The sequence below is a fragment of the Pseudorca crassidens genome, chromosome X, assembly GCF_039906515.1.
Source record: "Pseudorca crassidens isolate mPseCra1 chromosome X, mPseCra1.hap1, whole genome shotgun sequence".
NCBI classification, from domain to species: domain Eukaryota; kingdom Metazoa; phylum Chordata; class Mammalia; order Artiodactyla; family Delphinidae; genus Pseudorca; species Pseudorca crassidens.
In genome coordinates this window covers 89,419,269-89,445,628 of record NC_090317.1, presented here as the reverse complement: position 1 = coordinate 89,445,628, position 26,360 = coordinate 89,419,269, and the positions used below count along the sequence as shown (strand labels likewise).

Genomic DNA, 26,360 nt, shown 5'->3' with positions numbered 1-26,360 from the left:
TGGCGGGAGCCCACAAGATCCCCCAGGTCAGCCTTTCCTAATTCTTGCTCCCTGCCTTGCCCCTTAGCCACTCCACTTACTTGACCTCTTGGCTAGGAATCCATCAATTACTCCTTGGCAAGGAGATCTGCTACCCAACCCACCACCCTTCCTGCTGAAAACAGCCACACCCCCACTCAAACAGGAGCCAAGCTCAGAATGTATTTCTGTGTATTCTCCCAGAACAAAACTGCCTCTGCCTCCTCCCTGAGCCCCTGACTTCCGATGCCAAATAAAGACACCGAGTCAGGGCAAACTCAACCCTTAGCTTCCCTGAGCCTCCTCAACAGAAATCCCTTCTCAGAGGGAAGATCTTGTTGTGGAAGGGAAAAGGCAGCTGAGGCCAGCAGCTTTGCTGGCTCTGGGCTTGCTGAGAAAGTTCTCTGAGTCTGCTGGGCAGCTCTTTCAACCACAGACCATCCCAAGCACCCTAAATTGAGAGATCCTCATTGCAGGTGGACCCTGCTATTCAGGGAGGTTCCCATTCTGAAAGCTTTGGTTCTGTGACAGAGCTGGGATGAGAGGAACAATGGATGAGGTCACCATGAGTCACTGTAGCTAGAGAAAAGGACCAGAACCCAGCCCCAGGGCCACCGATATCAGAGACCAGGATGATGCAGAGGAGCCAGGGAAAGAGACTGCAAAGGAAATAAGGAGAAAAGGAGGAGAAAGTGGTGTTTTGCAAGTCGAGTGAGGTCAGTATTTCAAGGAAACATTTTTTAAAAGGAAAGGGACTGTCCCAAAGTCACAGACAGTTCTCAGTAGACGAGGACCAGAAGCCAGGCACACTGGAAACCCACCCCATTTTCCGGGATAGCACTCTGGGCTCTACAGCCTCCAACGGGGATGAGAGCAGAGGAGAGGAAGTGGCTGGGTGATCTAGCCTCTACCCTATCTTGAGGGGAGGGTTCTAGACTTACCTCGTGTTGCAGCCGGAATGCCAGGACAAGCTGAAGGCTTCAGAAGGGAAGTGCATGTTGGTGGCTGCTTCAGGGCATCCCTCCAGCAGCTTGGCCACATGCCATGAATGTGGCCTACTGACGGGGGCGTTCCTCCTACAGTAAGAAAGGGACAGGAAGTCAACTTAGGGAACCAGAGCTGAAATCACTTCCCAGGCAGCTTCCGCCCCCACCCCCTCTTTCCCTTAAATGAAGTAGAACATCTTGCAAGGAGCTGATGTAGGAATCTTAGTGGCCACCCCCTCAGCTCTCAGTACTCAAATCTCCTTCACCCCAAGGACAATGCCTGGAGATACAGAATGTTAGCGTCACAGGGCTCTTTTGCTCATGGGTGTATCCCAAGCGTGTACAGCAGTGCCGGATGCATAGTAGATGCTCAATAAATATTTGTGGAATAAGTGAGTACTGCTTCCCAATGAATAGTGTGCCCACCCTAAGTTTTCTCTGAGAAAAAAATCATTCTGGCCAATCTTCCCATTTTTCTCTAAGAAAGGGATAGGTAAATGACTGAGAAGTTTGAGCAAGTCAACACCAATTGGCTGCCAATTTTTGGCTTATTCATTTGATAAGCATTTGTTGTATGTGTCTTGTGTACCATCTGTACATACCTCTGGGGATACAGAGATCAATCAAATATGGCTTTGCCCTTGAGAACTTACAGATTAGTGAGAGAGAAAGACCTAATTCAAATAAAGCATGGTAAAGACATTCAGAGAGTGAAGGATAAGATGGGCACAGAGGTGAGATCCCCAAGTTTGTAGGCAAAAGGGTGGCAAGGAGCCCCAACTCCTGCCAGGGAGAATAGAACGAGATGGTGGATGGTGTGCTAGGCTGACAGGGGAGACTGGCTGTTCAGCAGGACAGGGGTGAATAAAGGGAAATGGGTCTGAGGCCAAGGCTCTGGATACAACCACAGCATCTGTCTGGTGCTGGAGGCTGCAGCCACAACTCTTGCACTGACTGGCTTCTACAGGACCCATCCCTGTGCTCTGGTATATTTCACATGAATAGATGCCACTCTTGCAAGTGGGGAAGAATGGGATGGGGAAGAGCATGTATGGGGCATGGGTAGTGCCAGAAGATAAAGAGATGATTAGTATGAGAGAGAATGAGGGGAGGGGGGAGAATAAGAGAGATGGGAAAGGGAGGAGGGAAGGGGGAAGGAGAGAGAAAGAGAGGGAGGGAAAGGGAGGGGAGGGGAGAGGAGAGGAGGGGAGGGGAGAGGAAACAAGGGAAGATAGATGTCAGAAGGACCAGGCAGATGACAGAGATAAGAGGGAGAGATGGTACAGAGAAAAATAAATGACAGAAAGGAAAAAAAGTCTGAGAAAGACTATAAGGAACTACACAGAGAAAAATGGGTGATAGAGAACAAAATAATGACAGAACAAAATAATGACAGAGTAAGAGAAACATGATAAATAAAGGAGATGGTGGAGAGATAAATAGATGATAGCTTATTTACTAATTTATTCATTCATTTACCGTGGCAGATTCCATATTAGACACACTGAGGGAGCAGAGTTGACTAAGATAAGGACCCATGTTTTCAACACTCTTGTTATAGAGGGGGATAAATCAGCTCTCTACCTCCCAGGAGCAGTAGTAGACAGACTCAAGCTGATTCCATCATAGCTGGGAATGCCCCTCACCCCAGCGGAAACACAGAATATCCCGGCTGTGCTGAGCTCTAGAGGGCTAAGGCCTAAAAAGGTAGTCCTGAGGAGAATGACCTTGCTGAGGAAAACATGTGTTGAGCGGTAACAGGCCAGACACAGAGAAGGAGGTGTAAGAGGAAGGGCAGGGGAAGCTGCCTACCAAAGGGCAGGAACCAGAGCCACAGGTCAGTAGCAGTGGCTAAAACTTATGGGAAGGAAAGGAGGTGAGGCTCCCACATTTAACCACACTGTTCTATTATGGATTCAGAGTGCCCAGCAGGGAGGCTCAAGGCACTAGAAGACCTTGTGGGGAGGCACTTGCTCCAGAGTTTCACACACAAAACCATGATGCTAGAAATCTCTCCAGTGGCTGTTACCCAGAAGTCATCCATTAACAACGATTTATAAAGCATCTCACAGAAGTACTATGTACTAGTAGTATGTGCTAGGTACCATGTACAACATTTCTAGGCACGAGGATACAGTGGAGAGCACGGCACCTCTCTTATTTTGGGCCCTTCTTCCACATCCAGCATTCCTGAAGTTGAGTGCACCAACCATCCAGTCTTTAACTAAATTCTACTGAGCCTTCTTTTACAGTATCTCTTTGGCTTTTCCTCTTTCTAGCTCTCCCCCAGCTCCCCACCACTATTTTCATTGAGGCTATTCCACATAATCATTTTGTTCCTCCACAGAGCACGCCACCCACAGTTCCTGTTCTAGCCTTTAACACTTTATGTCCAAAATGCTGTGTTGGAGACTGTGGGGAGATGGCGGAAGAGTAAGATGCGGAGATCAACTTCCTCCCCACAGAGACACCAGAAATACATCTGCACGTGGAACAACTCCTACAGAACAACTACTGAACGCTGGCAGAAGACCTCAGACCTCCCAAAAGGCAAGAAACTCCCCACGTACCTGGGTAGGGCAAAAGAAAAAAAGAAAAAAACAGAGACAAAAGAATAGGGACGGGACCTGCACCAGTGGGAGGGAGCTGTGAAGGAGGAAAAGTTTCCACACACTAGGAGTCCCTTCGCGGGTGGAGACTGTGGGTGGCGGAGCGGGAAAGCTTCAGAGCCGCGGAGGAGAGCGCAGCAACAGGGGTGCGGAGGACAAAGCGGAGAGATTCCCGCACAGAGGATCGGCGCTGACCAGCACTCACCAGCCGAGAGGCTTGTCTGCTCACCCGCCGGGGCGGGCGGGGGCTGGGAGCTGAGGCTCGGCTTCGGTCGGATCCCAGGGAGAGGACTGGGGTTGGCGGCGTGAACACAGCCTGAAGGGGGCTAGTGCACCACAGCTAGCCAGGAGGGAGTCTGGGGAAAAGTCTGGACCTGCCGAAGAGGCAAGAGAATTTTTCTTCCCTCTTTGTTTCCTGGTGCGTGAGGAGAGGGGATTAAGAACGCTGCTTAAAGGAGCTCAGGAGACGGGCGGGAGCCGCGGCTAACAGCGTGGACCCCAGAGATGGGCATGAGACGCTAAGGCTGCTGCTGCCGCCACCAAGAAGCCTGTGTGGGAGCACAGGTGACTTTTCACACCTCCCTTCCGGGGAGCCTGTGCAGCCCACCACTGCCAGGGTCCCGGGATCCAGGGACAACTTCCCCGAGAGAACAAACAGCGCACCTCAGTCTGGTGTAACGGCCCGCCGGCCTCTGCCGCCGCATACTGCGCGCCTCAGGCTGGTGTAACGGCCCGCCGGCCTCTGCCGCCGCATACTGCGTGCCTCAGGCTGGTGTAACGCCCGCCGGCCACTGCCGCCGCACACAGCGCGCCTCAGGCTGGTGTAACGGCCCGCCAGCCACTTCCGCTGCGCCCCCGTGCCCCGCCCCCGTGCCCCGCCCTCCCCGAGGCCTGAGGGAGCCAGAGTCCTGGAAGCAGTTGCTCCTTTAACCCCTTCCTGTCTGAGGGAAGAACAGACGCCCTCTGGCGACCTACACGCAGAGGCGGGGCCAAATCCAAAGCTGAGCCCCAGGAGCTGGGCGAACAAAGAAGAGAAAGGGAAATCTCTCCCAGCAGCCTCAGAAGCAGTGGATTAAAGCTCCACAATCAACTTGATGTACCCTGCATCTGTGGAATACCTGAAGAGACAACGAATCATCCCAAATTGAGGATGTGGACTTTAAGAGCAAGACTTACTATTTTTTTCCCCTTTTCCTCTTTTTGTGAGTGTGTATGTGTATGCTTCTGTGTGAGATTTTGTCCGTATAGCTTCTCTGTCACCATTTGTCCTAGGGTTCTGTCTTTTTTTTTCTTAAAAAAATTTTTTTTCTTAATAATTATTTTTTATTTTAATTATTTTATTTTATCTTACTTTATTTTATTTTATCCTTTTTCTTTCTTTCATTTCGTTCTTCCTTCCTTCCCTCCTTCCTTCCTTCCCTCCTTCCTCCCTTCCTTTCTTTCCTTCTTTCCCCTTCCTTCCTTCCTTTCTTTCTTTCTTTCTTTCTTTCTTCTTTTTCTCCCTTTTATTCTGAGACGTGTGGATGAAAGGCTCTTGGTGTTGCAGCCAAGAGTCAGTGTTGTGCCTCTCAGGTGGGAGAGCCAACTTCAGGACACAGGTCCACAAGAGACCTCCCAGCTCCACATAATATCAATGGCGAAAATCTCCCAGAGATCTCCATCTCAACACCAGCACCCAGCTTCACTCAACGACCAGCAAGCTACAGTGCTGGACACCATATGCCAAACAACTAGCAAGACAGGAACACAACCCCACCCATTAGCAGAGAGGCTGCCTAAAATCATAATAAGTCCACAGACACCCCAAAACACCCCAAGAGACGTGGACTAGCCCACCAGAAAGACAAGATCCAGCCCCATCCACCAGAACACAGGCACTAGTCCCCTCCACCAGGAAGCCTACACAACCCACTGAAACAACTTTAGCCACTGGAGACAGACACCAAAAACAACGGGAACTACGAACCTGCAGCCTGCAAAAAACGAGACCCCAAACACAGTAAGATAAGCAAAATGAGAAGACAGAAAAACACACAGCAGATGAAGGAGCAAGATAAAAACCCACCAGACCTAACAAATGAAGAGGAAATAGGCAGTCTACCTGAAAAAGAATTCAGAATAATGATAGTAAAGATGATCCAAAATCTTGGAAATAGAATAGAGAAAATACAAGAAACATTTAACAAGGACCGAGAAGAACTAAAGAGGAAACAAGCAACGATGAACAACACAATAAATAAAATGAAAAATACTCTAGATAGGATCAATAGCAGAATAACTGAGGCAGAAGAACGGATAAGTGACCTGGAAGACAAAATAGTGGAAATAACCACTGCAGAGCAGAATAAAGAAAAAAGAATGAAAAGAACTGAGGACAGTCTCAGAGACCTCTGGGACAAAATTAACTGCACCAACATTCAAACTATAGGGGTTCCAGAAGAAGAAGAGAAAAAGAAAGGGACTGAGAAAATATTTGAAGAGATTATAGTTGAAAACTTCCCTAATATGGGAAAGGAAATAGTAAATCAAGCCCAGGAAGCACAGAGAGTCCCATACAGGATAAAACCAAGGAGAAACATGGCAAGACACATAGTAATCAAACTGTCAAAAATTAAATACAAAGAAAGCATTTTAAAAGCAGCAAGGGAAAAACAACAAATAACACACAAGGGAATCCACATAAGGCTAACAGCTGATCTTTCAGCAGAAACTCTGCAAGCCAGAAGGGACTGGCAGGACATATTTAAAGTGATGAAGGAGAACAACCTACAACCAAGATTACTCTACCCAGCAAGGATCTCATTCAGATTTGATGGAGAAATTAAAACCTTTACAGACAAGCAAAAGCTGAGAGAGTTCAGCACAACCAAACCAGCTTTACAACAAATGCTAAAGGACCTTCTCTAGGCAAGAAACACAAGAGAAGGAAAAGACCTACAATGACAAACCCAAAACAATTAAGAAAATGGGAATAGGAACATACATATCGATAATACCTTAAATGTAAATGCTCCCACCAAAAGACACAGACTGGCTGAATGGGTACAAAAACAAGACTCATATATATGCTGTCTATAAGAGACCCACTTCAGACCTAGATACACATACAGACTGAAAGTGAAGTGATGGAAAAAGATATTCCATGTAAATGGAAACCAAAAGAAAACTGGAGTAGCAATTCTCATATCAGACAAAATACACTTTAAAATAAAGACTTTTAGAAGAGGCAAAGAAGGACACTACATAACGATCAAGGGATCGATCCAAGAAGAAGATATAACAATTGTAAATATTTATGCATCCAACATAGGAGCACCTCAATACATAAGGCAAATACTAACAGCCATAAAAGGGGATATCGACAGTAACATATTCATAGTAGGGGACTTTGACACCCCACTTTCACCAATGGACAGATCATCCAAAATGAAAAAAAATAAGGAAACACAAGCTTTAAATGATATATTAAACAAGATGGACTTAATTGATAATATAGGACATTCCATCCAGAAACAACAGAATGCACATTTTTCTGAACTGCTCATTGAACATTCTCCAGGATAGATCATATCTTGGGTCACAAATCAAGCATCGGTAAATTTAAGAAAATTGAAATTGTATCAAGTATCTTTTCCGACCACAATGCTATGAGACTAGATATCAATTACAGGAAAAGATCTGTAACAAATACAAACACATGGAAGCTAAACAATACACTACTTAATAACGAAGTGATCACTGAAGAAATCAAAGAGGAAATCAAAAAATACCTAGAAACAAATAACAATGGAGACACGACAACCTAAAACCTATGGGATGCAGCAATAGCAGTTCTAAGAGGGAAGTTTATAGCAATACAATCCTACCTTAAGAAACACGAAACATCTCGAATAAACAACATAACCTTGCACCTAAAGCAATTAGGGAAAGAAGAACAAATAAAACCCAAAGTTAGCATTAGGAAAGAAATCATAAAGATCAGATCAGAAATATATGAAAAAGAAATGAAGGAAATGATAGCAAAGATCAATAAAACTAAAAGCTGGTTCTTTGAGAAGGTAAAAAAATTGATAAACCATTAGCCAGACTCATCAAGAAAAAAAGGGAGAAGACTCAAGTCAATAGAATTAGAAATGGAAGAGAAGTAACAACTGACTGCAGAAATACAAAGGATCAGGAGAGATTACTACAGGCAACTCTATGCCAATAAAATGGACAACCTGGAAGAAATGGGCAAATTCTTAAAAAAGCACAACCTGCCAAGACTGAATCAGGAGGAAATAGAAAACATGAACAGACCAATCACAAGCACTGAAATTGAAACTGTGATTAAAAGTCTTCCAACAGGGCTTCCCTGGTGGCGCAGTGGTTGAGAGTCTGCCTGCCGATGCAGGGGACGCGGGTTCATGCCCTGGTCAGGGACGATCCCACATGCCGTGGAGCGGCTGGGCCCGTGAGCCATGGCCACTGAGCCTGCATGTCCGGAGCCTGTGCTCTGCGACGGGAGAGGCCACAACAGTGAGAGGCCCGCGTACCACAACAACAACAACAACAACAACAAAAATCTTCCAACAAACAAAAGCCCAGGGCCAGATGGCTTCACTGGCAAATTCTATCACACATTTAGAGAAGAGCTAACACCTATCCTTCTCAAACTCTTCCAAAATATAGCAGAGGGAGGAACACTCCCAAACTCATTCTATGAGGCCACCATCACCCTGATACCAAAACCAGACAAAGATGTCACAAAGAAAGAAAACTACAGGCCAATATCACTGATGAACATGGATGCAGAAATACTTAACAAAATACTAGCAAACAGAATCCAGCAGCATATTAAAAGGATCCTACACCATGATCAAGTGGGGTTTATTCCAGGAATGCAAGGATTCTTCAATATACGCAAATCAATCAACGTGATACACCATATTAACAAATTGAAGGAGAAAAACCATATGATCATCTCAATAGATGCAGAGAAAGCTTTCAACAAAATTCAACACCTATTTATGATAAAAACCCTGCAGAGAGTAGGCATAGAGGGAACTTTCCTCAACATAATTAAGGCCATATATGACAAACCCACAGCCAACATCATCCCCAATGGTGAAAAACTGAAAGCATTTTCACTAAGGTCAGGAACAAGACAAGGTTGCCCACTCTCTCCACTCTTATTCAACATAGTTTTGGAAGTTTTAGCCACAGCAATCAGAGAAGAAAAGGAAACAGAAGGAATCCAAATTGGAAAAGAAGAAGTAAAGCTGTCACTGTTTGCAAATGACATGATACTATACATAGAGAATCCTAAAGATGCTACCAGAAAACTACTAGAGCTAATCAATGAATTTGGTAAAGTAGCAGGATACAAAATTAATGCACAGAAATCTCTGGCATTCCTATACACTAATGATAAAAAATCTGAAAGTGAAATCAAGAAAACACTCCCATTTACCATTGCCACAGAAAGAATAAAATATCTAGGAATAAACCTACCTAAGGAGACAAAAGACCTGTATGCAGAAAATTATAAGACACTGATGAAAGAAATTAAAGATGATACAAATAGATGGAGAGATATACCATGTTCTTGGATTGCAAGAATCAACATTGTGAAAATGACTGTACTACCCAAAGCAATCTACAGATTCAATACAATCCCTATCAAACTACCACTGGCATTTTTCACAGAACTAGAACAAAAATTTCTCAATTTGTATGGAAACACAAAAGACCCCGAATAGCCAAAGCAATCTTGAGAACGAAAAACGGAGCTGGACGAATCAGGCTCCCTGACTTCAGACTATACTACAAAGCTACAGTAATCAAGACAGTATGGTACTGGCACAAGAACAGAAATATAGATCAATGGAACAGGATAGAAAGCCCAGAGATAAACCCATGGACGTATGGTCACCTTATCTTTGATAAAGGAGGCAGGAATGTACGGTGGAGATAGGACAGCCTCTTCAATAAGTGGTGCTGGGAAAACAGGACAGGTACATGTAAAAGTATGAGATTAGATCACTCCCTAACACCATACGCAAAAATAAGCTCAAAATGGATTAAATACCTAAATGTAAGGCCAGAATCTATCAAACTCTAAGAGGAAAACATAGGCAGAACACTCTATGACATAAATCACAGCAAGATCCTTTTTGACCCACCTCCTAGAGAAATGGAAATAAAAACAAAAATAAACAAATGGGACCAATGAAACTTCAAAGCTTTTGCACAGCAAAGGAAACCATAAACAAGACCAAAAGACAACCCTCAGAATGGGAGAAAATATTTGCAAATGAAGCAACTGACAAAGGATTAATCTCCAAAATTTACAAGCAGCCCATTCAGCTCAATAACAGTAAAACAACAACCCAATCCCAAAATGGGCAGAAGCCCTAAATAGACATTTCTCCAAAGAAGATATACAGACTGCCAACAAACACATGAAAGAATGCTCAACATCATTAATCATTAGAGAAATGCAAATCAAAGTTACAATGAGATATCATCTCACACCGATCAGAATGGCCATCATCATAAAATATAGAAAGAATAAATGCTGGAGAGGGTGTGGAGAAAAGGGAACACTCTTGCACTGCTGGTGGGAATGTGAATTGGTACAGCCACTATGGAGAACAGTATGGAGGTTCCTTAAAAAACTACAAATAGAACTACCATATGACCCAACAATCCCACTACTGGGCATATACCCTGAGAAAACCATAATTCATAAAGAGTCATGTACCACAATGTTCATTGCAGCTCTATTTACAATAGCCAGGAGATGGAAACAACCTAATTGTCCATCATTGGATAAATGGATAAAGAAGATGTGGCACATATATACAATGGAATATTACTCAGCCATAAGAAGAAACGAAAGTGAGCTATTTGTAATGAGGTGGATGGACCTAGAGTCTGTCATACAGAGTGAAGTAAGGCAGTAGGAGAAAGACAAATACCGTATGCTAACACATATACATGGACTTTAAGAAAAAAAAACAATGTCATGAAGAACCTAGGGGTAAGACATGAATAAAGACACAGACCTACTAGATAATGGACTTGAGGATATGGGGAGGGGGAAGTGTAAGCTGTGACAAAGCGAGAGAGTGGCATGGACATATATACACTACCAAACGTAAAATAGATAGCTAGTGGGAAGCAGCCGCATAGCACAGGGAGATCAGCTCGGTGCTTTGTGACCACCTAGAGGGGTGGGACAGGGAGGGTGGGAGGGAGGGAGACGTAAGAGGGAAGAGAGATGGGAACATATGTAGATGTATAACTGATTCACTTTGTTATAAAGCAGAAACTAGCACACCATTGTAAAGCAATTATACTCCAATAAAGGTGTAAAGAAAAAAATAAAGAGCAAAGGTCCAAAAAAACAAAAACAAAACCCAAAATGTGTTGTGTTATGGCTGTGTTATTCTGCCAGCCAGTCTCACCTTGTTCCACCTCCAGTCACTGCTTTTAGATCGTATCATGTCAGACAACAACTGGATTGTGGCACTTTCCTATTCAAGAATCTTCACTAGTTCCCTATTTCTTAACCTTTCCTGCAGCAAGTGTAAACTGGATCAGACTTTCAAAGCCCTTTATAAGCTATCTTTACCCACCCAGCCCAACCTCTCATGTCTCTGTTCCGATCATACCCTGCAACCAGCTTTGTGCCTCTGCTTTTGGTTTTCTAGTAGAATCTAGCACAGGCTCTGGAATTGGACCTTGGTTGAAATCCACCACTTAAAAGCTCTGTTGCTTTAGACAGGTGCTTTCACTTCTCAGAGCTCTAGCTTCCATGACTGTAAAGTGGGGATAAGAGTGCCTAGTTAATGGAGTTGTAAAAAAAATCAAATGAGACCATGAATGTCAACTGCCTAGAATGGGGTTTCAGTTGTTACCGTGAATGTTCCCTCTGCCTGGAATGCCCTCTCTCATTTTGTTACTCTAAATCCCACCTGTTATTCAAGGTACTGCTCGAGTAATGTCTACTCCAGGGAGCTTGTCCTTAGTAATCTAGTCCCCACAATTTAGCCCATCATAATATAATGTTTGATATTGCTCATCATCATTTCATGTACGTTAGTCTCATCCTACCAACTATACCAAGCCAGCAGGCAACGAGACAAAAACAAGTGAGACAGATCTACTAGGTTCATAGCCTAACTACCATTTTGGATGTGTGATTCTGTGTAAGTCACTTAACCTATCTGAGCTTTAGTCAGTTTTCTTATCCAAAAAAAAACCAAACCAAACCAAAACAATAATCCTTACCTGGCTAGGTTATTGTGGGGATGAGAGAGAATATTCTCAAAGCATCTGGGACACATACTGATGCATAACAAGTGGTCAATATGTAGTAGGTGCTATATTAAGGGCTGTCAGCTCAGACTTTTCCTTCTCGATGGTTTAAGAGTACTTCCATCCAGATTTGTCCATCCACTGTCAAGGTTCCACTAGCATCACTCCCTTGCCACACTTTGAAAGATAGCTTACAAAGGCTCTTACTCTCTCTAGGGTTTCTCCAGGAGTGGGAAACAACCCTAAAGGAGACAGAAGCAAGGCAGTGGGGGCTTTGGGACCACTGGGAGAAAAGCACAAGCTGCAGGGAGGAAAATCCCAGTGGAGGAACTGTAGCCAGAGCTGGAGCCTTCTAGCCCTAGATTAGGAAAGGAGAGGAAACTATCTATAGGGTCTAATACTTGGCCTGTTATTCTTCCTGAAGAGGCCTAGACTTGGAGTCAGTCCACACTCACATTCCAATCCTAGCAGTGTGACCTGGGGCAAGTCACTTCTCTGTTGTAGACTCTTTATCTGTAAAATGGAGATGATCACCATCCCTTACTCATGAGTTAACGTCTGGATTAAATGCAGTCCCATGTGTGAAATCACTCAGCATAGTTTAACTTATAAAAACATAACACTATTAACTTAAAAAAAATAACAACAGGGACCACTTATTGGATACTTAAGATGTACCTGGCACTGCACACTTTGCATGCATTAGCTGATTCAATCCTCACTCCAGCCTTATCAGTAAGCGCTATTATTATGGCCCCTTTACAGATGCAGAAACAGAGACACAGAGAGCTGAACTGCTTTGCCAAGAACACACAGCTAGTAACCAGCAGTTGAGAATGAGGCTCAGGTCCTCCAACCCTTTTTAGGATACCACACGACCCCGCCTCCCCAAAGAGATCTATCTCAAAAAGCTTATACACCTAAGGCTTCTCCTAGCCATTCCTTCAAGAAGCAGTCAGAAAAGGGAAGTCTCAGTAGTCCTAAAGTTGAAACCATCCCCTCCTTAGGCAGTGGGGAAAGAGGATGAGGAGAAATAAGCACAGAGGTAAGAAAATGCCAACCACCAACCATGTAGCTCCAGGCCTAGCTGTGGAGGCAACAACCCCTTTCTCCTAAGGCACTATCATTAAACACACACCCTATCATTCATTACCCCCAAATTCCTTTCTTAGGAAGCAAAATGGGATATTGAAGAAAGAAAGCCAAAGGGGGAAGAGGGAGCAGCAGCCATGATGGCCATGGCTACCAGTAGTACCTACCATAGAAGTTGCCCAGGATGGGGAGATGGCTTAGGAGAGAGCTGGTTATCCAGCCAGCTCAGATGCTCCTCAATAACCCCTCCAGTCAGCCCCCTGGGCTTCTTTCTGCAGGCTGGATCCTCCTTTAGCAGAAACCCATCTGCCTTCCTTTAAGTCCTCTTGACAAGAGGGGCCATCAGCCCAAGCCCCTGAGTGTGATTCAAGGGGCTCAAGCACAGCCAGGTCCCAGTTCCAAGAACAGAAAGGAGTAGCACTGAAGGCAAGGTATGGCCATCAGCCTGGTTGGGCCTAGAGGAGGCCACAGCCTTAGGGAATGAAAGCCAGTGTCAAGAGCTGGATAGGAGTGAAGACGCTGCTCCAGAAACCAGCCAGCACCCTGGTGGCAAAGGGAAGGATGAAAGGCAGTTCCAGCAGCATAAACAGCCCCCCTGTTCCCTACTCCAGCCTCCTCTGAGCCCTGGCCCGCCCTCTTCCACAGCTCAGAGGCCAATAAGGAAGCTGGGCCCCCAGCCACTGCTAGAACTCAGGAAAGGAGCAAGGAAATGATGTTTGGGAAAGATAAAGCGGGTGTCTAAAAAGAATTTTTAAAAATACACGTAAGTGAGGGAGAAAAATACCCCAGACACATACACTTAAAAGAATTCCTGTGCTTCCTGGACTGGGTTGACCCCACCCAGCCATCTCCGCAGGGCCTCTGGGCCCCAGAAAAGGAAAGCCCAGATCAGCCAGGCCCAGCAGCCTCCAGGTCCAGAAAAGCAAGTAGCACTACAGCTGATTTTACATAGATAGGGGCAAGTAACCTAGAGATCTCCCAAGATGAATGTCCTGCTGAGATAGAAAGATTCACAAACCATTCTGAGCTGTATTTTCAGGGTCTGCACGTCCTACAGGCACCTGAGCAGACCCAAAGGAAACTGCATTTCACACCAGAGCCTCCAACTCCAGAACAGTGCTGCTTGGAGTAAGCATCCCTGCCTCTGCCATGATTTTGCTCTGACCTCTGGCAATTTACTCCCCCTCTATGGGCTTCTGTTTCCTCTCTGCAAAATAAAACATTAAAGTCCATTGTCACAAACAACCCATCCAACTATGGCATGCTCTGATGTAATAGTCCCAGGCCCCAGCCTGGGGGTCCACATGATGTCCTCAATGACCTATGCAACAGCCAGAACCCAGAGCAGCCCCACAGGAGTATGTTGCACACACTAAGCCCAAGCTCAGGCATCAGAATTTGATTTCTGTTGGGGATTTAGAGTTAGGGTTTTCCCTTCATAATATTCCTGGATCCCCACTCCAGTTTCCCTTGGCCTCTGGTCCCAATTCCAGGCATTTCTGGCCCCTGAGAGGGTTTATGTGAGCTTCCTCAGGACAAGAATGATGCCAGGGCCTTCGCTTTCTAGGAAAATCATGCCGGGAGGCACCTTCCCCTCTCTTCCCTCTGTACCTCCTAGGGAGGTTTGGGTGGACTTTTGTCTGTTCCACAAAAGGCAGGTGCCAAAGCCCTCCTTTGGTAGTTAGAAGTACTGTAAGGGGGAAGTTTGGGGATTTTATGTGCATGTGGATCTGGCTTGGAGTCTCAGCTTTCCCACCCATTAGTTGTTTGGCCTTGGGTGTGTCACAGAGCCTCAATTTCCTCATCTGTAGTGCATGCCTGGCACGTGATAGGCATTCAATAAATGATATCCGTTATTAATATTATCCTCTACCCCAAATAATAATGGGAAGGGTATTGTTAGTGGCTAGAAAAAGAATGTCTTCAAGCCAGATGAAGAGGAGAGCAAAAGGACTACTTAAGAGAATGTTCAAATGCCAAGCCTAGTTCTCTAGAGTAGCACTCCTTAAACTTCAGTGGCCAGACTAATCACCTGTCCATCTTGAATCAGATTCTGATTCAGTAGCTCTAGACTGGGCTCCAGATTCTGACTTTCTAACAAGCTCTAGAGTGATGGTGATGCTGCCAGTGTGATAACCACATTCTGACGATACACTAGGGAATATAATACCTTTAGTGTTAGCAGTACACTAGGGAATAACCCCTGGTCTGAAACAGCATCAGAATAAACAGTCCCTTCTAATGTCAATATTCAGGCCTGGGTACCCAGCCTTCCCTAATCTGGTCGTCAAGTGCCTTCCTCTCTCCACTCAGTAACCCAGTCCATAAAAATGCTTCCCTGACCCCCCATTTCCTAACAAAGTAAAGAATAACAAATTTGATAGCAGTCTGGCCCTGTCAGTGGCCAGGTGGGCTGAGGAAGTTTTGATTAAAGGTGCAAGCACGTTCTTGGGACTGGCTCAGGTAGGGAGGCAGGGTGGAGCATGACAGTTGGGTAGTCACCAGAGGAGGTGATATGATGGGCAGATGGGCACAGATAGCATATACTGAAGAAATCCTTGGGCAGAAGATGATTAGAGAGTAATGTGAGCAGTTTGGCCAGTTTGGGATTTAGAAAGGAGGCTGGGAGATGGGGTGGAGGTAAAAGAAGTACCCTCTCACTTAGCAGAGCTAAGTTCCAGACAACATGAGCAAGTATCACCTCCTATGTTCAGGGGAAGGAAAAGATGACTGCTTCTTTTCCAAGCACTCAGAGGATAAGAACTTGGCATGGGTGCAAAGAGGGTGAGCACATGCAGGCAGAAGTGGCAGATCTGTCAGAAGCTGGCTCCCAGAACAGGCCTCATAAAGGCTGTTGTGAGAGGTGAGGGGAGGGAGGTGGACCAATTCTAGAAGGAGTCAACCACTGGCTGCTGTAGTGGGGTGTCACCCCAATACCTTCTGACAGCACTACCAGTCTCTGAGCCTGGCTCCCAGCAGACCCCTCAAGAACTACTTGGAGGGAGGAGGGTAGAGGGCAAGCAGAAAGAGAACCGTGGCTCTGATCCAACCCAGGGCAAGAAGAAAAATATGGCCCCTGTTGCTTGGGGTTATGCTTAGCCTGAGGTCTGGCCCATACCTACTGCAGGCTCTTTCATTTTTTGAAAGTGTTTAGATAAGGAGAAGCACAAAAGAGTGTCCTTGATTAGCTCCGTTTACTTTCTGTGGCTCTTCCAGCCTTCCTCACCCCAAAACTGCACATTCCACCTGCCCCACATGAAGGAATCCATGCTCATTCTGGCCCGCTCAGCAGGAAGGGAAGCCCGCACACAGCTGGGGGACAGAACAATGCATGGCTTGTTTATCTGACAGAAGGAGGCAAAAGTCGCTTGATCACTGTAGAGATATCCCTCGGATATAGAGCCCTGAAGGCCTCCTCTTACCCTCACACTGTTACCTGAGGGACCCTGAAACCTGGTGATCTGGAGACCTTCCTTATACAGACCCAACCAAGGGAGAACATGTATGTGTATGTAAATGTGTGAATGTATATGTCTGTATACATGTATGGGTATGTATGTGTGTATCTGTGTGTATATCTATGTGTATGTGGGTGTATATATGTATGTATAATTTAAAAGAGAACTTTTAGGACAAGGCCTTTCTTGTCAGTTGGGGAGCTATAATTTGGGTCATCTGAGATACAGGTACTTTACATAGAAGGGACTACCTCCCCTCACCTCTTGGAATAGCCAGGTCAAGTACTTTCATGTAAACCTGCTGGATCCCCCTCTCCAGCCTCCACCTCAGGATCCATTCATGGCTTAAAGGAAACCCAGGGTAGTGAATAAGAAAGGAAAGGGATGTTGGGGTGGGAGTAAAGACTCCCTGAAATGCTGTGCTACGTGTCAAGGGGTGTCTTGTGGCTTTCCAAGTAAAGAGCAATACCCTCATCTGGTTAGGGCCTTTACACTTGAACTTTTGCTTTCATTTCTCCACTTTTTCACATTGGAATCTTTAAAACACAGGGACACCTCTTTTTCCAAAGAAGGTTGGCACGAAGCAACCATATGAATGACGTGGGAGAGCTCTGCAAATATTAGGGGCTAGAAAAATGCTTAGTAGTTTAGAAACACAGTACTTGGAATTCTCTTTCAGAGTGGGCTGTGAAGCATACTCTATCTATGTATATCTGATAACAAATACCCATCATAGACTATTTCTTGTCAATGATCCCAAAGGCAAGGAGGTGGATGGTGCATATTTCATAGCTTCTAGAAGCAAGGGGAGCAAGTCAAGAATCTGAATAACAAAGAGGGCTTTTCTCTCTTCCCTTATATACAAAAGCTAAGGGTGCAACACCAGAGGCCTGAGGGAGACTTCAGAGGAGCACATAGAGAAAATGACAATAGGTTCACAGAACCCCATCTGTTGAGTCAGCTTCTGCTGTGATGACCAATTTCCTAAATCAACACCCAGGGTGATAAAGAAGGTGGAGGATGTTTGTCCTCCAGCTCCAATTTCTATCAGAAATATTTGTAGCATCCCTTGGGAAGAAGGTTACAGGAATAATATAAGATTTTCTTTTTTTTCCCTTTCAGCCAAACACCTCCTTCAGCTCAAACTCAGTATTGGAGTACCAATTTTCATCAAAATGATGGACTCCACCAAAGTTTTGCCTAAAGTCAAGTCTCAAAGCCTTTAGAATTGCTTCTGGCCACTCCCTGAGTCATCTCCACTGCTAAAGGCATGAAGCCCAAAGACAACGTCCAATAACAGTGAGGACCTAAATAGAACCAAGAGAACCTACTCACTCTGCTTTGAGCAAACATGACAGTAAGGGATGGCTGATGCTCAGCAGAGCTGGAGCACAGTGAGCAAGGTAGACAGTACAGGGACATGAGGTTGGTGAAGTGCCAAGGCCAGATCATGGAGTTTCCAAAGGCCAAGATAGGAAGTTTGTGTTTTATTCTCAGTGTAGTGGGAAGTAAGTTACTGGAGGTTGTTAAAGGAGGACTACCATGATCTAAGTTTTATAAAAATCTCACTTGGCTGATAGATTTAGGCAGGACAAGAGTAGAAGCCAGGGAACCAGTTCAAAAAGGCTCTTATAGGTAAGAGATAATGGTGATTTGTTCTAGGGAGGAAGCAGTAGGGGTAGAGAAAAGAGGTTTGATTAGAGGTATCTTGAAGAGGTAGAGCTTACAGTATTTGTTGATGGATTGGCTGTGGATAGTGAGGGAAAAAGAAGAATAAGCCATGACATTTGGGTTGTCTGGCATCTGTACATTAGCACAGAATTCATTCCCGAAACTGAGTCATTAGTAGTTCTTAAAAAAAAAAGTTGGCAGTCTTTAACATTCTTTTATTCAAGCATTTATGGAGCTCCTATCTACATTTAACGTGCTTGGAGAGGTACTATGGAACATGCCAAAATGAAGAAGATATAATTCCTGTGCTCAAGAAATTTATAGTGTGGTAGGGGGTGAATAAAAATAGCTAAGTAACTAAACAGGGCAGAATATCGTGTCATAAAGGAAATGCTAACAAAATGAGAGTTTTAAAAAGGAGAACAACAAGGATTTACTGTACAGGGAACTATATTCAATATCCTGTATAACCTATAATGGAAAAGAATCCAAAACAAGAACACACACACACATACATACATACATATCCAAATCACTTTGCTGTACACCTGAAACTAACACAACAACACTGTAAATCAACTATATTTCAATAAAAATTTAAAGCCACTCATGTAATAAAAACATTATTAAGCAAGCTTCCTTAATTTTTTGTTGAAAACACTATAAAATTGCTGTCTAAAACCAGACAATGAGGAAAAAAAGGGGAAAGTACAGCTAATTGAATCAAGGAAGACTTCACAAAGCCTCTGATTTTGAAGACTCAGGACAATTTCAACTGGAGGAGACTGGGGAAGAGGTCATGCCAGGTTTTGCAAAAACAAGAGTGGATAAAGCAGGAATATGCTGAAGGAAGAACACAGTTTCTGTAAGGCACACAGGAAGTAAAATTAGAATGATGCAACAACACGGTGGGCCTTAAGTGTCAGGATAAAGCATTTACTTTACCGATAGGCGAGAGAGAGGCTTTGGAGGTTCCAGGATAGGAAAGCAACATGGTAAAAGCGTATGTTAGGAAGATTATTCTCATAGCCACATGTAGAATGAATTATATGGATAAATACTGAAAGCATAGTGAAGTGAGTAGGCTAGTGTAATAGACATAATAAAAGGTAGAAGTAGAGCAGTGACAGTGAGGGTGGAGCAGAAGGGAAGGATGTGAGGAAGGACACAAAAGACAGAATCAAGAAGCTTGGACTACTAATTAAATATGGAGTAGAGAGAGGAGTTAAGGTGACCATGAAACACCTAGGAGAATGGTGGTATCACTAATCCAGATAGGGAAGTTGAGAGCCAGAGCTGGCTTCAGGAGTCATGAGTTTGATTTTAGACATGAGCGTGTTTGATATGCTGTCAAATATGCTAACACATATATATGGAATCTAAGAAAAAAAAAGGTCATGAAGAACCTAGGGGTAAGACGGGAATAAAGACACAGACCTACTAGAGAACGGACTTGAGGATATGGGGAGGGGGAAGGGTGAGCTGTGACAAAGCGAGAGAGAGGCATGGACATATATACACTACCATACGTAAGGTAGATAGCTAGTGGGAAGCAGTCGCATAGCACAGGGAGATCAGCTCTGTGCTTTGTGACCACCTAGAGTGGTGGGATAGGGAGGGTGGGAGGGAGGGAGACGCAAGAGGGAAGAGATATGGGAACGTGTGTATGTGTATAGCTGGTTCACTTTCTTATAGAGCAGAAACTAACACACCATTGTAAAGCAATTATACGCCAATAAAGATGTTAAAAAAAATGTAGATAGTCATGTCCAGCAAGCAGCTTGACATCTGGGCTGCAGTGCCAGAAAGAGGTTAGGGCAGGGTATGGACATGTGATCATTATCCACAGAGAGGAGGCAGCCGAGGCTGTCGCAGTGGATGTGACTGCCCATGGTAAATGCATGCAAAGGAAAGAGGGTGGATGACATATCTCTACAGAACAGTTACAGAGGAAGAAGAGCTAATCAAAAATACAAAACAATAAAATGCCTTTTTCAATGATATTGGCAATATATTTTTTTAACTAAGTGTCAGCAAAGTTGCAGGGAAAGAGGCATTCTTATACATTGCTGAATGGGAATGGATTGGGTATACATTTACTAGAGGGAAACTTGCCATATGTCATCAAGAGACAAAAATGTTCCTACAGTGCTTGCTTTAGCTGACATATACTAAAATTGGAACAATACAGAGAATATCAGCATGGCTCCTGCACAAGGATGACATGCAAATTTGTGAAGCACTGCTTATTTTTTCTGGAATTAGACAGTGGTGGTGGTCATACAACCTTGTAAATATACTAAAAATCACTGAATCTCACACTTAAAAGTAATGAATTTTATGGTAGGTGAATTATATCTGTTTTTAAAAATGTTCCTACCTTTAATCTAATCTTTCCATTCCAAGGATTCTATCCTAAGAGAGCAATTAGAGATGCACACATTGATTTATGTACATGAAATGTCATCGAATGCAGGGTTATTTATAATGTAAAATTAGGAATATCCTAACTGTTCAACATTTAGGAAGTTAGGTGAAGTACTGTATATCTACAGGAAGGAATAATAGTCTGCCATTACAAAAGTGAAAAAACAGTATACAAACCTCTATGTAGTACCAGCCCAATTCAAAAAATATATATCCATACACATATATTCATGTATAAGCATACACATATTAAAAGGCTGAATGAAAATGTACCAATATCTTACCACTAAGTATTTATCTCTGTGTGGCAGAATTAAGGGTCATTTTAATTCTTTATACCTTTAGAAAATTTCAAAATTTTCTACACTACACATGTATTAGTTTTGAATGAGAAAAGGTTTCCAAAGAAAAAGGACACCTTTCTACACAGACATATCATTTACCCTGGCAACTGTCTAATACAACTGTCTGACACATTCCTAAGTTAGAAATCTGCAATTATACTTATGATTCCACTTAACTCTTTCAAACATCTGGATTTTGCCCTCAGGGAAATCAGCTCAGAGCCCACCAACCTAGTAAAATGGTTTCCCCAACAAATGCTTTCCTGCTTGGCAGTGGATTCCTCTGTTTATGCTACTAATTAAAAAAAATTCCATCTGACAGTTTTTACCCCAATGTCAGCACTAGTTGCTGTTCTTTGCTGTGAGAGGTGGCCAGGGCTGGAAGAACGAGGAGCAAGTTGAGAAGAGGCCAGTCAGAGGAAAAGGGAGGCCAAGTCAAGGTCAGCATTATGGCCATGCCCAGTGGGTTAAAATTTTTTTTTACTACTCAGGGCCTTCTTGGCTTTAGTTTTTCCTAGGCGCCTGATGGACTTGGTGGGACAAAGTTGTGTGGAGAGGGGACAAAGCACAGGAAAATCTGCTGGGGGGGGGGGTGGTGGCAGCAAGTACTATTTGTGAGGCCGTTTAACTGCTAATATTTACAGTTCACAAAGAACTTTCATAGACACCATTCTATTTAATCCTTCCAACAACCTTATAAACTCCATGTTAGAAAAGAAAAAACTCAAGTTCAGAGGTGAAGTAAATCATACAAGGCTTGAATCCAAGTTCTTTGCTTCCAAATTCCTGTGTTTTTGTCCCTAAACAGTAGTTCTCAAAGTCTGTCGAATAGATCAGCATCAGCATCACCTGGGAAATTTGTAAGAAATGAAATTCTGGGGCCCCACTCCAGACCTTTTGAATCAGAAACTCTGAGAGTAGAGCCCAGCCATCTGAATTTTAACAAGCACACCAAGTGATTCTGATGCACGCTCAAGTTTGAGACACATCACTCTAAAGAATGCTATCATACATTTGAAAACAGATTTTCAAATGGCTTCTTTAAAATACTGGCTGCTGCTGGTTTGACTTATGTGGGGTCTTGTCTTCCAAGGGAGCCTGGGAACCTTCCTTCAACTTCCAGTGGCTATGTACACAATAGAGGGCAGCTGCTTGAATAGAATTTGGGCTCCAGGGGCAGGAACATTCTACTTCATGGCGAGGCGCATCCCAGAACCAAGAGGGCAGTTCCCACATCACAACTTCCTGTGTTGAGTGGAGATATGAGCTGGCAAGCAGCTGCCATATATCTGTCCCCCTTGCTGAAGTTTCTCTTCATAAAGCTTTCACATGGTTTCACAATGCTCTGCATGAGCCGCTGAGAAATTCCCTGATCTGATGTATTTACGTTTACGAACCTCTAGTTCATCAAGCTTTTCATTTCTTTGGATTTCAGTTTGGTTTTCTAATGGATTTGGAAGCAACAATTTAGAAAAAATAGACAGCAATTTGCAAAATTATTTTCCTTCTGGGGAACCTGGACTCCCTACTCCCACCTCCCCAACCTACTCCCTACCCAATTTCCTCACTGCAGGTAACTGTTCTCGTTCTCTCTCTCTCTCTCTCTCTCTCTCTCACACACACACACACACACACACACAATCATACACATTCCTTCCCCATGGGATGGAGAACAAACAAATCAGCATTTTTTTTGTAAAATTGGACTTGATTTATATTGGATTTTAACTTTTGTCAAGGTGATGTTTATAAAATTGAAACAAAACCCATACATGGATATGGATTTAATTTGAAAATGCTAAAGCTGAAAGACAGAATCATGGACTGAAAATTATAAAATTTTCAAAATTCTAGGAGTGAACAGAATTTGTTGTATTTCCCTTTCTACACAGGTACTTGCATTGAATTCATTCCTTTATTTATTCATTCATTGATTCTTTCATTCATTAGTTATTGAGAGCCAAGAAAGCACTGTTCAAGGTGCTGGGGACAAACCAATGAATAAAACAGACTAGACAGACCTCAGGGGGCTCAACTCAATATATAATATGACAGGTAGTGCTAAGTGCTATGAAGACAGCGAAAGCAGGGTAAGGGGTAAACTGTCAGACAGGGTTATGTGAGGGCCAATTCTATTTTAGAGTGTGGTCAGGGAAGGCCTCTATTAAGAGGTGATATCTGAGCAGCGACTTAAAGTCAGGGAAGGAGCCAGGTGAATATCTGAGGGAAGAATGTTCTAGGCAGAGGCATCAGCCAGGGCAGTGGTCCCAAGGTAGGATCAGCTTGCCATGGTCCAAGAACCATGAAAGCCAGTGTGGCTGGAGGAGAATGAACAAGACAAAGAAGCGTAGGAAACGAGGTTGAGGAAGGAGCCAAGGGCCAGGTGAGTGGGTCATTGTAAGGACTTGGATTTAATTGTAAGACTGATGGGAATAAATGTGTCTATCATGTGTTTAACAGGTGCCAAGGAGTCTTAAAAAGTCTACACTATGATCCTTGCCCTCAAGAAGCTTCAATCTGTCATCCATTTAGGGAAACAAGCCAGAATTACAGGAGACTTGAAAAGGGGTGGGGATTCTTGCTGACTCATGCATACTTGTTCCTAATACTAACCAGCCATCTTTAGTAGAAAAGGGCTCCAAAGGAGAAAAAGGCCTGCCTCCCATGCCAATTTAAAAAGATTCTTCCACGCCATACTTTAGGCATTTTTATATCAAAAGCACTTATAGTGTTCACTATGTATTACAAATATTAAAATATTTAATACTCATAACAACCCTATGAAGCAGGTGCTACTCATCTCCATTGTGCAGAGAGGAAAATCAGAGGTTTGGAGAGGTTGAGTAACTTGCCCAAGATCACAGAACTGCAAAGTCACAGGGATCGTATTCAAACACAGGCAGCCTGGCTCCAAAGCCCATGTTCTTAACCACTATTCTAACCTGCCTCACCTACAGGTAGAGATAGAAGGATGGGAAGGGGGGCATGATGAATCTACAATTGAGAATAAAAGAAAAAGTCTCCCAGATGTCCTGGGTGACCAAGAAGAGTTCTGGGGCCTATGGGAGACCTGGGGAGAAGACTGAACTAGCTAGGGAGAGAGCTAGAGAAACAGCTGCAGGATACTGCATCCATGTTGGGAGTCCATGAGGAATGTGAATGCACAGCATTCAGACAGGAGTGCTTTGATAGTGGAGACATTTCCTGTGGGAAACTGAGAGGCCACGGGACTTTAGGGTATCCTAACCTGCCTAGTACAGAATACATAATGTCTAATAGCCGGCGGCCAGAAAAACCCACATAAAGGAAGTCATGCTTGAGGTCTGGTCTTGAAGGAAGGGTAGGAATTTACCAAGATAAAACATACTTTTATAGAAGGAGTAGTATGTAAAAATCATGGAAATGTGGGAAAAAATAGTAGGGTGTATGAGGAGGGGTGGTGGGAGGTAAGGCTAGAGAGAGAGGCAGGCTGGGCCAGAACGCAGAAGACCCAGGTTGCCATGCTAATGAGTTTGGACTTTTCCCACAGGCACTGGGGAGCCAGTGAAAAATTGTAAGCATGACAATGGCAGAATCAGATTTGCATTTTGGAAAGATGTATCTGCTAACATTTTTAGGGAGAAAAGAAGCAGGTGTACCAGTTAGGAAATGAATGTTATAGTCCAAAGTGATCTATGATTCAGGGATAGAGTGGCAAGGCAGATTTGAGGCTTGTCTGAGAATGGTCTAGGAGGTAGAACCAATAAATCTTGGTTCCCAGTTGGACAAAATATGAGGGGTAGAGGAAGGAGCCCAGAGTGTCTGCCATATTTCTCACTTCAAGGATTAATTTCCAAAATTTACAAGCAGCTCATACAGCTCAATAACAAAAAAACAAACAAAACAATCCAAAAATGGGCAGAAGACCTAAATAGACATTTCTCCAAAGAAGATATACAGACTGCCAACAAACACATGAAAGAATGCTCAACATCATTAATCATTAGAGCAATGCAAATCAAAACTACAGTGAGATATCATCTCACACTGGTCAGAATGGCCATCATCAAAAAATCTAGAAAGAATAAATGCTGGAGAGGGTGTGGAGAAAAGGGAACACTCTTGCACTGCTGGTGGGAATGTGAATTGGTACAGCCACTGTGGAGAACAGTATGGAGGTTCCTTAAAAAACTAAAAATAGAACTACCATATGAGCCAGCAATCCCACTACTGGGCATATACCCTGAGAAAACCATAATTCAAAAAGAGTCATGTACCAAAATGTTCATTGCAGCTCTATTTACAATAGCCCGGAGATGGAAACAACCTAAATGCCCATCATCGGATGAATGGATAAAGAAGATGTGGCACATATATACAATGGAATATTACTCAGCCATAAAAACAAATGAAATTGAGCTATTTGTAATGAGGTGGATAGACCTAGAGTCTGTCATACAGAGTGAAGTAAGTCAGAAAAAAAAAAGAAAGAGAAAGACAAATACCATATGCTAACACATATATATGGAATTTAAGGGAAAAAAATGTCATGAAGAACCTAGGGGTAAGACAGGAATAAAGACACAGACCTACTAGAGAACAGACTTGAGGATATAGAGAGGGAGAAGGGTGAGCTGTGACAAAGCAAGAGAGAGGCATGGACATATATACACTACCATACGTAAGGTAGATAGCTAGTGGGAAGCAGCCGCATAGCACAGGGAGATCAGCTCGGTGCTTTGTGACCGCCTGGAGGGGTGGGATAGGGAGGGTGGGAGGGAGGGAGACGCAAGAGGGAAGAGATATGGGAACATATGTATAACTGATTCACTTTGTTATAAAGCAGAAACTAACACACCATTGTAAAGCAATTATACCCCAATAAAGATGTTAAAAAAAAAGTAATAAGAATGATGCTAAGAAATCCTAAAAAAATAAAATGGAAAAAAAAACTACCTAGGAATAAATCTAAATAAAAATGTGTAAGACATTTATGAAGAAAATAAAACCTTATTGAAAGATTAAAACACAAACAAACAAACAAATAATTGAGCCTGCCACCAAGAAGAGTGGGGAGGGAAATTAGTCCAATTTTGGACAAGTCGATTTTTAAGTTTTTATTTTTTAAATCAATACTTGCAAAAGGTAAACCATTCAAACAGTACAAAAGCATACACAATGAAAAATGAGTTCCCCATACTCTGGGGGAAACCATCATTAACAGGTTCTTGTTTATCCCAGAGCAGCAGTATGGCATACTGTTAAGAACATAAGCTCTGGAACCAGACTGTCTAGATTTGAATCTGCCACTGCTGGCTGTGTGGCCTTGGGCTAGTTATTTAACATCTCTGCCTCACTTACATTATCTGTAAAATCGGAATTATAATAACAGAATACAAAAAAAAGCATACTAGAATACTGTTCAGAACCTTGCTTGTTAGTGTTTAACAATATATCTTGGAGATAATTTTG

General features: G+C 43.4%; 1 protein-coding gene and 1 non-coding gene across 10 annotated transcripts in view; one reads left to right on the top strand and one right to left on the bottom strand.

Moving 5' to 3' along the window:
• SHROOM4 (shroom family member 4) overlaps positions 1–26,360 on the bottom strand; it is a 213,004-nt gene that overhangs the window by 44,260 nt on the left and 142,384 nt on the right. For 8 of the 9 annotated variants that reach the window (XM_067724068.1, XM_067724076.1, XM_067724070.1 and 5 more), the window contains one exon: positions 960–1,094. In XM_067724068.1, coding sequence (XP_067580169.1) covers positions 960–1,094 — 135 coding nt within the window. Of the gene's footprint in view, positions 1–959; positions 1,095–13,176; positions 13,576–26,360 lie in introns of those variants that run through there. The other variant, XM_067724074.1, reaches the window with a different exon arrangement.
• Positions 20,289–20,392, top strand: LOC137217727 (U6 spliceosomal RNA). Its single transcript, XR_010940229.1, has one exon. It is a non-coding gene; the product is annotated as a U6 spliceosomal RNA (small nuclear RNA).